At 42.0% G+C, this 16,743-nt stretch overlaps 1 protein-coding gene across 2 annotated transcripts in view; it reads right to left on the bottom strand.

The window, feature by feature from the left end:
* CAMKK1 (calcium/calmodulin dependent protein kinase kinase 1) overlaps positions 1–16,743 on the bottom strand; it is a 120,917-nt gene that overhangs the window by 20,877 nt on the left and 83,297 nt on the right. For both annotated transcript variants that reach the window (XM_065418215.1, XM_065418214.1), the window contains exons 9-11: positions 11,437–11,636; positions 10,796–10,849; positions 8,315–8,388 (exon numbers count right to left, since the gene is read on the bottom strand). In XM_065418215.1, coding sequence (XP_065274287.1) covers positions 8,315–8,388; positions 10,796–10,849; positions 11,437–11,636 — 328 coding nt within the window. The remainder of the gene's footprint in view (positions 1–8,314; positions 8,389–10,795; positions 10,850–11,436; positions 11,637–16,743) is intronic.

Here is a 16,743-nt window from a genome sequence, read left to right as displayed (position 1 = left end):
TGAATAGATATGTGGACAGAGTTGGCATTGGGCTTTGTTACAAGGAGAGGTTCCTGGGTTAGTGTTTATGTTGTATGGTGTGCGGTTGCTGGTGAGAATTTGCTTCAGGTTGGGGGGCTGTCTGTAAGTGAGGACTGGTCTGTCTCCCAAGACTGGTCTCCCACTTTTGTTTCAAGAAGGCTGTACTATCCCTGTTCACCACTGATCACAGACTGAGAGGAACTGCAGGTACCCCAGTTCAGTTGGACCTCGGGTGGGTAAGAACAGTTAATCCACAGATTCTGTAGCCCAGGGCCTGGTATTAGAACAGGAAAACTGTAGCATTTCACTCCAGGAGAGGTAAAGGTCTGAGCCCTGAAAGAGGACAGAAGTGCAGCTGTAACTGGCAACAGCGAGAACAAAAGGGCCCGAGTCTCACTTACACTGAGGCTCTTTAATACTGCTCCGGCTGTGTAAAGGGGTCATAAAGTGGTATTCTTTAAACACCACAGTGGTGCCAAGGGGTCTTGGTGTAAATGAGAATCAGGCCCAGATAATGGGAGGGACAGGAATGACTAGTTGAATACTGCCATTCTCTAGACTGCCACTCACATGAAATTTTAGGCAGAGGGCAGGAAAGGGAAAAACCATGACACTCTTATAACAAGATCTGGGCTATAAAAGATACTAATACTGGAGCAGAGAGCAGTAGTCAGCAGGTCATAAATAAGCAGTCAGGGCTGCTAACACAGTAGGTAGCTGAGATAAAGGTGAAATGGTGCTTTCTAAAAGGCCTAATATCTGTCAGCGCAAAAGCAGTATTAATGTGATTTAAAAAGAAAAAAGAAGACAGCACAATGATCTAGTCTGATATTTTTCTAGGAGTCAGAAAGACTTCTAGGCAGACACAGAAATAATGAAAAATCATAAGGAAGGGCAAATGCATGGCTGTCTTTGTTGCAGACAAGCTCTGTGGGACATTCATGCAGTTCTGGGTAAGTTACTGTTGAAATTAATTGAATTACCCAGTTAACAACAGAGAGAGGAAGGAAGGAAAAATGACCATGCACCGGCTATTCACTATGTCAATGCTAAACAAAATGCCCACCACTTACACCAGCATGTCCATGCACCATGTCAGATGAGATGTCAGTTCCAAGGGACAGTATGTGCACCAAAAAGGGGAAAATATCTCCCATGTGTTCGGAACATATGTGTACAAACATGTTTGCTTGTCTCCCCTTAGACACTCATGGAGTCTCCCTATTTCTCCCCTTCACTCCTCCATTCTAAAAAGAACTCATGTCATACTTGACAATTTTTTCAGTGGAAGATTCCATAATACTTTGGAGTTTGTTAACACAGTTTCCCAATCAGTCGGAGGTATTGCTAAAGCATGGCAGAGGGCTTCCTCACAATTTGAACATGCAGCAGTATTGCTAACCACAACCACTGAGGGTACGTCCAGACTACCCGCCGAATCGGCAGGTAGTAATCGATCTATCGGGGATCAATATATCGCATCTCGTCTAGACGCGATATATTGATCCCCGAACGCGCTCCCGTCGACTCCAGAACTCCACCAGGGTGAGCGGTGGTAGCGGAGTCGACGGGGGAGCCGCGGCCATCGATCCCGTGCCGTGAGGACCCGAGGTAAGTCGAAATAAGATACGTCTACTTCAGCTACGCTATTCCCGTAGCTGAAGTTGCGTATCTTATATCGACCCCCCTCCGTGTAGACCAGCCCTGAGACAAGCCCTCAAATAATCATGAACTGGCTTAAAAACCATGAAATTTTAAATAACAACTTTGAGGTCTTTTAAATTGCCTTCTGGACTTGGAGCAATTAGGGTTCATGTTTTCCAGTTTTTTCCCCCCAACTAAGGGAGCTGGAAATGTCTTTATTTTTCTAAATGAAAACTGAGATTCTTGCATATTCCCAGGAGCTTGGAAGAACAGCTAGTATCGTGAGACTCATGACAAAATAGTGAGAATTGTTAACATTGCATTGTAGGTCAGAAAAAGAATGACTCAACTTTAGATCCTTATTAGAATCACACACATAGTAGTTCTTGCACTCTTAATAGATGTCTGGACACAAAGCCTTTACCAATTTGCTGTTAGTCCTGAATAATTTTTATTTAGTGCTAATTGTAACTTAACCCAAGATGAAATTATGCCTAAATCCATTTTCTTAAATATCTAGCACAATGCACAGGAGTTTAGATGCATAATTCTCATTTATATGAACAGAGCTGCATATCTACAGAAAATATTTACCCCACTGTCTCTGGCCTAAGGGGAGCTGAAACATCTGAGCACAGAAAGTTACATTTCTTTATTTAATAGTTCATAAAGCAGAGACTGAGTTTTCATGGACCCTCTGTAAACAGAAATGTGTGTCTTTTGTAGCCATGGTAAAATAAATTGACTCCAAAATGCCCCTATATATAGCTAGGTGCTAATTCTGTGGGAGGTAGGGTGACCAGATGGCAAATGTGAAAAATTGGGACAGGGGGTGGGGGTAATAGGAGTCTATATAAGAAAAAGACCCAAAAACCGGGACTGTCCCTATAAAATTGGGACATCTGGTCACCCTAGTGGGAGGTCTGAGGTGGAATCAGTCCAGTGAGTTCTCGCTTAATATGCATCTCTCTGTTACCATCTTTATCAAAAAATGGATTTAGTTTAGACAGCAATCAACACACAGTAACTATCTCTCAACATCTTAATGAGCAGCAAGATTTTTTTAGGCTGGGAGAATAGGTCAATGAGAAGTCAAAATAAATCATGCAGCAAGAGTTATTGCTGAAGGAGATGGCTGAATGAAGAAAAGGTTTCTTAGCACAACCCAGTTAGCCCATTAAATGTTAATAACTTACTGTGGAGACAGATGGGAACAGTCACTCGTAAACTGACTGCTAACCCAAATATATGATGGCTGAGAGATGATGGGCAAATTGCCCAGGACCTGAGAGAGCAGAGACACGACTGCCTACATAAACAATTCTTTGCCGCAGCTCTGTTAAAACAAACATCCATCCAAAATCATGCAGCAATGGCAACACAGAATGAATTACCTTAGTGAGTTCTGTCCATATTTGCAATGCCTTGGGCCTGATTATCTGTAATGTGCTGACTGCCCTCAACTCTAAGGGCCAGATTTTCAGAAAGGCTCAGCACCCACAATTGGAGCAAGATTTTCAAAAGAGTTCAGCTCCGTATTAGGCACTTAGACAAGTGAGCAGATTCTCAAAGGAGCTTAAGTTTTGATACCCTGGACCTTATTTGAGTGCCTAAATGGGAACCGAGCTCTTCATCTGGCCCCTTCTTGATTTAAGTGGGAATTGAGGGTACTCAGCTCCTCACAGGAGAAGGTCCGTAGCATCTTAAAAATGATTCACGCCGCTGGATAATGAACATCTGGCTACAATTCGGGCTGTGTGACCCTGGTACTTTACCAGGAGCATGTTTCATTAGAGTTTTAATTTCCTCATGCACATTTCTAAATACTGAAGTAATTTTATCTCTAGATTTTGACTAAAACGAAGGATTAATTAATGCAAGTAGGTCAAAAATTCTCTGTCTGGGTATTGGGCTGAGTTGGAAAAAATCCAGCTATGGGTACCTCATCCAAAAGCAAGTGGAGAAATAAATGAATCATCATCCAAAAGCCAGAGAGAAGGCCTGAAGCTGTGAAAGCGCAGAGAAGTGGCAGGTATGTTTACAGATGTTTTATAGCCCTGTCTACACTACAGACAGAGCCTTGTTAAGTGTAACCAGGGACTGACAGACTCATTTGACAAGAGTACAGAAAACATGGATCACATAACAGCATTTTCCCCACTACAACTGTATATTAATTTGGTTGGCTTGTATTCATCTGCCACACTGCACAACCCTGAGATCAACAGATCAATATTATTAAGGCCAAAAAGAACACTATGATCATGCTGTCTGACTCTTTCATAGCACACAGGCCATAGAATTTTACCCAGTAATTCTCATAGTTGAAGAAATTCTATTATCAATCCTCATCAGTACATTCTGTGAAAATGCAGGCAGCTGTTTTATATAGCCTTAGCTCCTGGTGCCAGGGGCGGGGGTTAAAGTTGTTTTTCACATGGTGCATTGCGCTTTTGAGATATCCTCCTGCACAGACTTGGGGCCTGATTCTTTATTGCCTTGCATGTGGTGTAGTCATGTACAGCCTGTGTAAAGTGAGTGTGAAATACTACCAATATCAAAATGAAAGCATTTTACACCCACTTTGCACAGGTGTATGTGACTACGCAAGATGCAAGGCAGTGAATAATCAAGCCTGTGGGAGACAGCAGTACTGGTTAAACAGGTAACAGACACGGGGTTAGTCCCCCCTATTCATGTTTGAACTAAGGCAGAACACTATTCAAGTTCAGTGCTGCAATAAGGAACACCCACATGGTTAGGAATCATGTGTTTATCATGTTGCATGTGTGGGATCAACCTTGCTACATCCTAGTTACCAACTTAGTAAAAAATCCCATTATAGTGTAGGTGAATATTCTGGAAGAGGGCTTTCCATACATACAGTTCTTCAGCAGCTTTGTTTCATCCTTTGCAAGGCCAACCATTATCCTCCAACACAATTCTCATTCCCAATTAATATTCTGCACAGGAAGTATCAAAGGACCTAGCGTTACATTATTATCCAGTAGTACAGTTCTACTGTGTCCCACATCAAGCTAAGCCAGGGTCATGAAAGTATATCACCCAGACTTCTATTACCTCTGTTCTCACAGGACTTTAGTAGAGGGCACTACTATTCTGATTCTTACGGGAGGGGGAGGGGGAAGTAACTTTTTTTTTGGTGGTGGTGGGGGGGGGGGTTGGTTCAGGGTCAGACCTTGGAAAACTTACACTGGTGAGTGGTTACTAACACAAGTAATCCCATTGACTCAAATCACAGTACTTGTGTGAAGAACTACCAGTGAGCACAAGAGGTTCACAACCTGGTTCATAAGTAACTTGATACAATTTGCAGTAATAAAGGTATTTTCTCAGTAAATATAGAGAAGCAGAAGACAATAGAGCCAATAGTGAAGTAATCATATTTATTTTTTGTTCTGTATTTGTACAGCACCTAGCACAATGGGGTCCTGGTCCAAAACTAGGCACTACAGTAATACAAATAATAAATAATAATAAAAATAATGACAGGTTTCAGAGTAGCAGCCGTGTTAGTCTGTATCCGCAAAAATAACAGGAGTACTTGTGGCACCTTAGAGACTAACAAATTTATTAGAGCATAAGCTTTCGTGGGCTACAACCCACTTCTTCGGATGCATAGAGGGCGAACAATTTATGAGTTTACTCTGCATAAGCTTTATGCAGGGTAAAACGGATTTATCTGGGTTTAGACCCCATTGGGAGTTGGGCATCTGAGTGCTAAAGACAAGCACACTCCTGTGAGCTGGTTTTCAGGTAAACTTGCAGCTTTGGGACAAGCGATCCAGACCCTGAGTCTTTGTTAGAGCAGACTGGAGTGTCTGGCTCAGCAAGACAGGGTGCTGGAATCCTGAGCTGGCAGGGAAAACAGAAGCAGGGGTAGTCTTTGCACATTGGGTGGCAGCTCCCAAGGGGGTTTCTGTGATCCAACCCGTCACAGTGGATCCTATGCATCCGAAGAAGTGGGTTGTAGCCCACGAAAGCTTATGCTCTAATAAATTTGTTAGTCTCTAAGGTGCCACAAGTACTCCTGTTATTTTTAATAAAAATAATATTTATCTGAGGTAAAACTGGCAATCATTTCAATTCCAACACTGAAGTACATGCAAAGGGAGAAGAAAAGGAAGAAATTATACTTTCTGTCCCTCGGCAGCATCTCAGTAGCTTAGATAGGGCGCTGCTTCAACTAAGGGAGAATCAGAGGTTTTGATATTTTATTTTATTCTAGGAAGCTGAGATTTGATGATTCATTTGGATCTTCTCATGTCTGTCTCTGAAAACATCACTGGCACAAATGCCCTAGTACTTTGCTTTGTATTGCTTTGGCTGATTTTATTACATCATAATGGGGTTACTGATAGAAGCCAGGAGTCTAAGAAATCTGCAGACAGACTTTTCAGCTAGCTAGTTCAAGCTGACAGGAATAGAACAACTGATTTCTGTGGGTCAAGAGAACAGAGCCTTCACATGTATCCCCTGGGACTCATCCTTATGAGCCTTCTGGGTTCATGCTGCCTCTGCCCTTCCCCTAGAAACAAAATACCCAAACATCCTGCACTCACTGGTACTAACATGACTCTCACAGGAGCTCCCACGATAGCCCCCTCATATATTATTAATGATTTATTTTTTAAACTGACTCATTTGTACAGCAAATTTTTGGATGAGCATCCATGAGGGGAAAAACCCAACCCCATAGTTACAAATGGCATGAAACTACTCTCATTATTACTATAGGACACAGACAACAGGACAGCTGTAGATGTCACTATTTCACTGTACTATTGGGCATAACAGAACATTTGTGGCCCACCCACTATTGCAGGGTGAAATTCCCATCTTGGAAAACATTCCTCTAGACTGATGCTATTATCCTGCTGGATTTGGCTTCCATGGGTTTCTCTGTTCTGCCAGCCTCTTGAACTATTGACTTCTTTAATATAGTCTTAAGTCAATTTATTTCCCCTTACTACTATTTAGTTGCATTAAGCGTTAGGTTCATTGCTAACAGAGTCCTTGATCTTAAGCTGTGATAAAAAGGGACCATGAAAACCATTAGGGATGCCAGGGCTTGTGATACTTTCTGGGCACTGCCAAAGAGGCAGACTGCAGTTTCTAAACACTTGGTGAGCCTACTGTATCTCTGGTGTGTCTCTATTTATCCTGCCTTTTTAGCAGGCCAAGTTAGTAGAATATCTTAACCCTGCAGCACTCCACTAGAATACAAGGATTGAGATGAAGAATTCTGCTACAGCGGCAGAGTGCAGCCATATATGCTTCCAGCAGCTTCCTTCTGATTATCCCTCCATTTCTTCTAGAGTTCCCTTCTCCATACTCAAGCCTCATGGAAATCATGGCACCATGTACTGGTAGCCTCCATCACTGTATTACAGCTATTCACTAAAACCACTCCCTTCATGCTAACGCTATTAGCTTATCATAAGTGATGAGGATACTGAACTGCTGGATTTGGATTTGAATAAATATCTTTCTTCAGCAAAATTTGTGAACACTGCACGTAGTACCACACTCTGGTTAGCGGAGGCACCTGAGCTGAAGCCCCTTGGCTATAACCGAGAGGGCAGATTCCAGAGCATTCTCCATTCACTCCAAACCTTTGGAATATTCTTCCTCCTAAGGTTCACAACAGCCAGAGTTTTTCTGCATTCGGGACATGCTGCAAGGCCCACCTTTCTTCTCTTGTCTGTGAGATGGGTGTTGGACAGGGCTGGTGCTCTGGGGATCGTATTGGGGTTGGTTTGATTCTGTTATAATATATATATAGTCATTAGGTTATCTGAGTTGATCTTGGGTAACTGATGTGTCTGTTTGTTTTATAGTGCATTTTTTAAGATTAAGGGTGCTATGAGCATTGGAGGGGTATTCTTTTGTTAGACTTTGTAAAAACCTAAATAAATAAATAAATAAATATTTTACACTATGCTGATACTTCGGGCACTACCAGCCCTTAGTCAAGTATCTTGTTTTGGTCAAGCATTGGAAAACCTTGTTTAGTCACTTAGGGCCAAAATTCTATCTTCACATATGTTGCACCCAGCTCCAGCTGACTTCAGTGAAAACTGCATGTGCTCATTTATGGCCAGAATTTGGCCCATGGAATTTCTCACTTTTAAACAATAGAGTGTAGACCAAGCAAAAGAAAAAAAGAACAGAGACAACACAACTTGAACAACATCCCCAAAGCCTCCAGAGGGAGGCTAGCTCAGCTGGAAAGGAAAGATAGTTCAGTGGTTAGAGAGCTAGATTTTGGAGACCCAGGATTCAAGTCCCTGCTTTGTCACAAACTTCCTTGGGCAAGTCACCTAGTCTCAGGCCTCAGTTTCCCATCTATAAAATAGGGACAACAGCACTTCCTTAGCTCATAAGGGTGTTGTGAAGATAAATACCTGAAAGATTTATACAAATACAGATTTATATTAAATACACAATAAGATACTACAATAATGGGGGCCATAGGATACACAGATAGGAAACCTCAGAACAAACAAATACACACATAAAACTCCACACAGTCAGCACAATAGCCAACTGTTATCATGTATGTTGCACAGTTAATAACATTGCAGACTGCACTTTATTTTACAATAGTGCAGTAAAGTTTACTTACTCATCTGGGAACTCCACCGCCTTGTTCTTGATCTTGTTATGGAGAGACAGAATGTATTCATCTATAAAAGGGCACTACAAAACAAAGCAATGGTTTTCCAGCTGTTAGGCATCTCAAGTGTTTAGCAATTGCCATTCAGATATACTTTTGTTACATGTTTCTTTTGAATTTGACCCAGAAGATACATGCAGGGTATATTAGTAAAATCTTCCCACCTCTCACAAGCAGAATTATGCCTTACTTAAAAAGTTAAAGGCAGAGATTTTAAAAGAGCAGGGTTGCCCAGCAAATGCAGCACTGGAGTGAGACTCAAGAGATCTGGGTTCTATTCCAGACTCTGCCACTGACCTGCTGGGTCACCATGGGCAAGTCACTTCGTCTCTCTGTGCCTCAGTTTACCCATCTGTAAAATGGGGGTAACAATACTGGCCTTCTTTGTAAAGCACTTTAAGATCTACTGATGAAAAACTCTGTATAAGTGCTAGGTATTATTGTTTACCATACAAAAGGTAATTAAGAAATTCATCTCCAAAATTAATAGTGGAGATTCACCTGTCTGAGAACAAAAATGAAGCAAGAAAATTACCCAAGGCCAGGGGATGGAATCCAATCCACCCTGCACACATGTAACTTGCACGAACGCTGCGGGTTACCATGTAGCCTCTATTCCAGTCTATGGAATGCGTCTGCTGCTGCTTTAGACTTCTAGACAACAGTTACTGGATTTGTGTAAGCACAGATCCAATGGTTCCATTCCTACCCCTCTCCCCTCAATGCTCTCCTATACACCAGTTTATCTGAAGCCGGTGGGAAACCCTCATTCACAGCACACACACAGGGGTATAGTCCCCATGTCAGCCAGTGCCATGCAGGGCTACCATGGGGATTTTTGGTCAGGAGGACCTTGTATGGAGCCTCCACAAGTAGGCGAATTCCACTCAACAGAATATATGGGTGTATTTTTATATGATACATGGAAAATTGCTTCCTTCTTTAGTTGCCTGCTGTGATGTCAGTTCATAGTTCTGGGGCCTTCTATGACAGCTAGTCAGATCACAGACTCCCCCTGACTGTATTGTCTGCTTGCAATGTCATTGACTTTTGCAGGTGAAACAGAATCTTGAGCTTCAAGTCTTCACAGGTAAGCGAAGCAGGACCCAGCTTTCAAATATATTAATTTTTAAGGATGACATTTACTTGGGAGACTCTGTTCACGATCTAGGATCTTAAACAGATTTAAAAATGCTTCACAGAACAGTTTTACAGATCTTGGGCACTAACCACCTACATGATGCCTAAAATAGTCATCTTCAATCACTTTTTAAATTTTCTATGCTAAATTCAGATACATGAGCTCAGTGCACATTTGTTTCAAATGTAACTTTTTCCAGATGACTGATATATGCCTAAATTCTGGCTCTTCCTATCTGAGCAACATGGGCAGGTGGGCAGGAGCGGAGCTGTTGTGACAATTGGCCTTTACTTGAGACACTCTGCTTGCAGAATACCTCAAGGGCAGTGTGTGGGGAAGCGCATTCAGTGGTGCTCCTTACTGCTGGTCCAAAGACAGTAGCGTCAGCACCTGCTTCTGGTGGGATAGGGGATGGTTTTCTGGACTTGTCCCCTGAACCGCCCAGCCAAGGCGAGTTATAAAATGAAGGGAAATGAGTGCACAGTATTTACTGCAAGGCCAACGGTAGGGGGGTTTCCTGGAACAGAACAGTTAATTGGTTTTATTTACCTTACCTCTTCCAGTCTTCTCCATGCCATAACACATGGGGAAATGATATCACCAGGGGACAAAATCCCGAGAGATTCCACTGTCTTCAGTGCAAATTATTATTTTAGAAATAGCCCAGTGCGCAGTTATCATAACTAATAAAATATCCTGAATTAGCTAAACCATATCACAACTGTCACAAAATTACTTGTTCCTTTACATTTTACCCCCGTCAATTATAGCCACATCAGCTAAAAAGCCTTGGAACTGTGCAGTGTGATTTGTGGGGCCCTGCATGGCCTTGGGAGGATCCTACAAAACCATAAATTTTTTTTGCTCATGCAGCAAGTCACCATAACCTGCACAGGTCTGCCGCATTTATCAGCTGACGGACGGCACACTATCTGGATCATTTAAAGCACTTTAGAGCAGCTTTTGTATCAAACTCGTGCTTCTCTCCACATGTTCCGCCTGATTTGTTTCTAAATCCAGGAAATATTTGGGGGAAAAAGAATGGCACTATTATTGCCACAGGTGCTGATCTGGGCACTGATGTAAGCTATGGGGCAGACCTGTGAATTTTTATGCATGGATGCCACCCTTATTCACCCACTGACTTCATTAGGACTATTTGGGAGAATTAGAGCTTGCAGATTCAAGCTCTCTGTTTATTATTTTTCACCTATTTGTGGGAGAATCAGACTAATGATAACCAAGCCGCAGCTCCTATATAAAATTCAATTGTTCTACAGTCATCTTACCTTCCCATATACAAAGCAATACAAAGTAATTCCCATGGCCCATACATCAAGTGCCTGAAAGAAAGCAATTGCACTTAGTAAATTAGATCCAACAGCTAGATACATTTTAGATCAGACAGCTATTTTCTCAAACATAAAAATAAACTCTTTTTCATTAGTAACCTAATTTTATAGATACTGAACAATGTAATTAGATAGATACATTGCTACATGCACACAAAAGTCTGCAAACCACCTAGCACACTTTGACCAATATTGGCCAGATTCTGCCAGCCTTAATCACATCCAGTAGTTCCTCACTGTACGAACAATCCCATTCATTTCAATCAGACTACTTGTGGAGGAAGACACAACTTAACATGAGGAAGACTGGCAGAAATCTGACCTAGACAAATAATAATGGATCAAAACCTGAAGCCTCATTCAGGCAAAACTCCCATTGGCATCTACGGGAGTTTTGTCTTGAGTAAAACAGAGTTAGGACCTCAGGATTTGACTCAATAATAGAAGAAAAATTCTTCTTTATTTTACCTGGCCTGTGGAACAGAGAGACACCAAAGAGTATGGTTTGGATACCACCCTTCTTTTCATGTTCCCCAGGTCCTAAAACTCAGACTAATTAGTGGTGATCCAAGATTTACCTTTCCACTGAAGCTTTTGCCAGAATCTGAAATTGCCTCTGGAGCCATGAAGGCTGGTGTCCCGGCAGTACTGGAAAGCTGGGCATCATTCCCTTCAAACTGATTACTGACTCCAAAATCAGCTATTTTGACATGCCCATCGTCTCCCAAGAGCAGGTTGGAAGGCTTGATGTCCCGGTGAATGATCTTCTGATAGTGCACTGTAAACAGATGGGAACATGCTCTTCAAAAGCTGCCCAGCATATCCGGAAGAAACCACAATATATAACAGCACCCTTCCTTCTCCAACAAAATGCTAGCTAATGCCCAGGCCTATACATCAGATTTTAGAAAGACAAGGGCTTCATCATACTTTCTAAAATAGTTGATGACCCACTATTGTTCTGTAGTGAGCCTCGTTCAACCCTCTTGGGGAGTTAGAAAATATTTCCCCCTTGCTGAGCTTAGTATTTTTGAAGCTTTCTCTTAAATTTGAATGGCCATAAAATCAACATGGGTGGTTGTATTTAAAATGACAGCAACCTTAATTTATATGGTGTAAATTAGTCAGTCAAAGCATTTTTATGTATACATGTCATCACTTATACCAGCACAGCCGTGGGACCAGTGATTGTCAGAGGACTACTGTTCTGTGCATAAAAGGAGGATTTTAGTCCCCAGTGTGGTATGGTGAGTGGAAATGGAGAACGGTCACATTTCAAAAGGGACTGAGATTGGCAAGGGACCAGGGCTCAGGAATACAAGCCATGGCTGGGTTGCTGCTAGATGAGCAAAAGAACCTCATCAAGTAACATCGGCCAGTCTAGGATTAATAGAGCTGCTTTCTACAACTCTGCCTGCCTGTTGTGTCACTGGGGAGTAGAGGGTGCTGGGGTTCATAGGGGCTTCTGAAGCATGCTGGGGGATCCTGGGGATGAGTGAGGGTGGTGAAACTCCCAAGTGGCTGGAGCAGCTGCCTGCAGAAACAGGGAGCCCAGGGCCTATATCAGGCCCCTCACCATCTGCCACTGCTCCAATCTCACTCCTGCCACTTCCTGGTGGCACATGGCTGCCTGCTCAGCGGATGCCACTGCAGCCTCTAGTGTCCAAAAGGTGCAATTGCAGGCAAATGCCCACAGCCTTCCAGTAGCTTGGCCAGATGCATGGCATCTCAATCAAGATGCAGCATTCTGTGGGAGGACTGTCAAATGCGCGTCACATGAGATGCAGCCAGGGCTGTCAATCTGGCACTTTTCGCCAGCACTGAACAAACGTTAAGAGGAAAATCAAACTGATAAAGGCAATTAACCAAAGAGAGTGGGCATAGCCCCAGAGATCTTAATACCCAGGGAGAGGGAGTTTTGCTGTTGAAGGAGGAAATAATTACAGTCAAGTCTTGCAGATGGTGCAAAGCTTTACTCCATCTACCAGCTCCAAATGAATCCACAGGACTGCTCATGTGAGTAAAGGTTTGTGGGATGCAGCCCATGGGTTACATTTTTTAGATGTTTATCTCAAAATTGCAATTCTACTTGACTAATCTACATAACATTAGACCCCCACACAGAAAGAAACATGCCCACATGAGAAGACTGGAAGATTGAGGGGACTAAGATAACATCCTGGTGCCAAGGGGAACTGACACATCAAAAAAATCAGTGAACATTTTCAGTTTGAAAGAGGCTGTTTTAAACCCGAGTGATAAACAGATTGCCGATGCCAGAACTCTGGAGAATACCACCATGCTCTAGTTGTGCCATAAACAGGAACCTTTGAAAGAGACACAGAATGTTTTATTCTAAAAGAGAATAAAAGGAAAGAAAAAATATTCCAACCTTGAAAATAACAACCACTCTCATGTTCAGAAATGTGGCCTTACAAGCTATTGTCACAGGATAGCAAAGTCATGTTTCAAACCAGCTTCCATTCTGAAATGTTACAACAGGAAAGATTGCAATTATGATTAGGTTGAATGAATGAACTGCTTCCTGGGCAAGTGAGAATGGACTCTAAGTCTTAACTGGTTTATAGCACTGCCAAATATCAGATCCAGCTGAATTATATAAGGTTGAAAAGCTCATCATTGCAGATCACGAGGTCAAGAGATAGCCTTACAACAAATTCACTACTTGGTTTGCACTTTATCCTGGAGGCAATACTGTTGCAATAAGAAAAGGAATTTTTATGTCCTGGAGTAAAGGGGAAGAAGGAAATTATAAAAAGAAAACCAGATGTATTGTACAGCAATATCGTGACAGCAGTATTCAATTTAAACAAGAACTTTCAGAAAAGGTTATCTGAAATGTCACTGTCATCTAAAGCAAAGTGTTATATAAGAACTTGAATAGCATACAACAACCTAATTGATTTCTTTGTATGATACTATGTGTTTACCCAGTATCATTGTGCCTCTGTTTGCGTAGTGAACAGATTCTTTTAGTAAGTATTCTTCTTTAAGAGCTAATCTAGATGCATAATGGACCAATTCCCAGACAAATGCTCACAGGACAGTGTTAAGAAACGTCAGTGGTCATTCTAGCCCAGATTTGCTGTTGCTGTGCAATTATATCGTGATGTGAATCGGTTAACTCTTGTGAGAGGCTGACTAGACAATCTGGGTAAACACCAAACACCCTATGACAACAGTAATTATTATCAGACATCTGCTGCAGAGCAAACCTATTGATGAGCTGACATTTCATTATGGTAATGCAAGAAAGAAAATGAAACTGCAGTTTCCCGTCAGGAAATGATTAGCTGCCTTTCATGCAGGTGTGAAATATAAGATTCTTAAAGAATAAGCCAGAGACTGCGGGGCTCAGATTCCCAACACATTTTTGCAAGTAAAATACAGGCCATGAAATATAGGTCAGATTAATTCAGCTGTGGAGTTAAAGTCTATTGAAATCGATGGAGTTTTACACCAAGGGAGAATTTAGTCCGGGATTTTTATTAATTCATCCATAAAACAAAGTAAAACATGATTCCAAGCCAAATAAATATTTATCTTTCAAAATATATTACTTGCCTTTGTGAAATCTAATAAAAAGATAGTAAATACAAGCTCTTTGGTGTAGAAACTGTTGTTGATGATATGTTTGTACAGCACTCAGAACAATTAGGCCCTGATCTAGGTAGGCTCTGGGTACAATCACAATATAAAATGTTAAATAATATGTACTACAAATAAATACATAATAAATTGTAACCGGGATCAAGTTCGCTAAACTACAGGATTCATAAGTGTACATGGTTCACAAGTCATTATGTTCAAGGATTGCAAATGAGTATTATTTGTTTATTTGTATTATAGTAATAGTTAGAGGACACAACCAATATTGGGGCCCCATTGTGCTAGGCACTACACAAACATTGTGAGAGATAGTCCTTTCCTTGTAGAGTTTACAGACTAAATTTTCAAAACCGCCTAAATGGCATAGGAGCCTTAGTCAAAATTTGACTTACAATCTAAATAGAGAAGACACTGAAAGCAGGTGGGGAAACAAGCAGAAAGGTGAAGTGACTTGCCCAAGGTCAAATGGCTGGTCAACGGCCAATCCAGGTCTCCTGAGCACCAACCCAGGGTCGTATTCACTGCCTCTCTAATAGTAGTAACCAGAGGTACCGACTTTGGGATTTTCCTGGGGGTGCTGGACCCCCACTTTGCCCCAGGCCCCGCCCCTACTCGACCCCTTTCCTCAAGCCCAATCCCTGCCCCTTCCTGCCCCCACCCCACATCTTCCCACCCTCTCCCCTTGCCTCTTCCTGCCCCCCCCCCAGTGCCTCCTGCATGCCGCTGAACAGCTGACCGCGGTGGGCAGGAGGTGCTGGGAGGAGCTGATCGGCAGGGCCGCCAGCGGGTGGGAGGCGCTGGCGGGGAGGGGAAGGAGCTGATCTGTGGGGCTGCTGGTGGGACTGCCAGTGGGTGCTGAGCACCCATTATTTTTTTCCCGTGGGTGCTCCAGCCCTGGAGCACTCATGGAGTCGGTGCCTATGGTAATAACGGCATTATACCAGTTAACTCAAAGATATTTGCACTATTAACCCCACCTTCTCCCCTACACAACCTCCTGTTACATATGCGAAAGCCATACTGATGAGAAAAAGAAATGAGAATAGAACCATTTCTAAACATTGCAGTCCAAATTCCCTGCTGATGTAAATGGGAGGAGCTCTGTTGACTTTAGTTGTGTGTTGCTCATTTACAACAATGGATAATTTGGTACTGAACTGCTAGCCAGAACACCCCCTCTAATTACTTATAGTAAGTAATAAAATGACCTAGAGGGGAGACTAAAATCAAAGAAATCTGTCCTCAGTTCTAGTGTGGGCCATGTATAGTTTTTCCATCCTGAAGAGTTTGCAACATTATTTCAAACACAGGGAGAGCTCTGCAAACCCATTCCCAGGTGGAGATAGTTCTTCAAAGAAATCTCAATGGAGCAAACAGAGCTGTTACTCCCAGGTCTCACATTACTGTGAAATGCATTTGGTACATATGGGGCTGTGTAAGGAACGATAAAATATAGTTCCATATGGACTTGACTCTAGTCAGTGAAAACAACTCCCAGTGATTTCTGATCCTATGAAAAGAACCAAGAACTATTTATCCATACAACATAAATAAACATCAGATTTCAAAAAAATTCCCAGCCAACCAGCTTTGGAAATAAGAGAATTCCAGATCTCTCATGAATGAAATAAAAGTAACTTGCTAATTCTAATTAGAAAGGGGACGAAGCTGCAAACTTTGGATTCAGGTCCGAAATTCTGTAAAGTACGGGAGCATTTAACTTGGGCCATCTCCAGTTTTAATAGAGACCATAATAAAACTGTAAAACTTATTGCGATTGCTGACTCATGTAACTATATCGTGCAAACAAATTGGAGGCAAATAATATGAGACAACAGCCATCTACTGTATCAGCTGATTAGCTGAAAGAAAAACATAAGACACCTGTTCTCTTAAAGTAATGAATATCAAAACAACCACTCGTGACATAGGTGGAAACCATGCTGAAGACCACATGGAAGTATGCTTGTTACAGTGTCACGTAGTTTAGTTTAATTACTCTGTAGCTCCATGCTGTGTTTTATAGGAAGATCATCTGAAGAATGACCAAGGGTCCTGTGACTTTTGCCCTTTAAAAGAGTGACTATTGCATGCACTGGAACCCTTAGGGATTAAACAGACTGCAGAGGGGGTGCTTTTTGTAACAGAAAATGACCCTGGATAACAGTTCTCTTGCATATCATTTTGCTTGTGGCAAAATTTCAGCAAAGCGGTGTGATTTGCATTTCCAGTACAAAAGACTGCTGCAGTGACAG

Source organism: Emys orbicularis, chromosome 17 (genome assembly GCF_028017835.1).
Source record: "Emys orbicularis isolate rEmyOrb1 chromosome 17, rEmyOrb1.hap1, whole genome shotgun sequence".
In the NCBI taxonomy this organism is placed as follows: domain Eukaryota; kingdom Metazoa; phylum Chordata; order Testudines; family Emydidae; genus Emys; species Emys orbicularis.
Note: the sequence above shows the minus strand (reverse complement) of the source record. Positions and strands in the feature narration are given on the sequence as shown.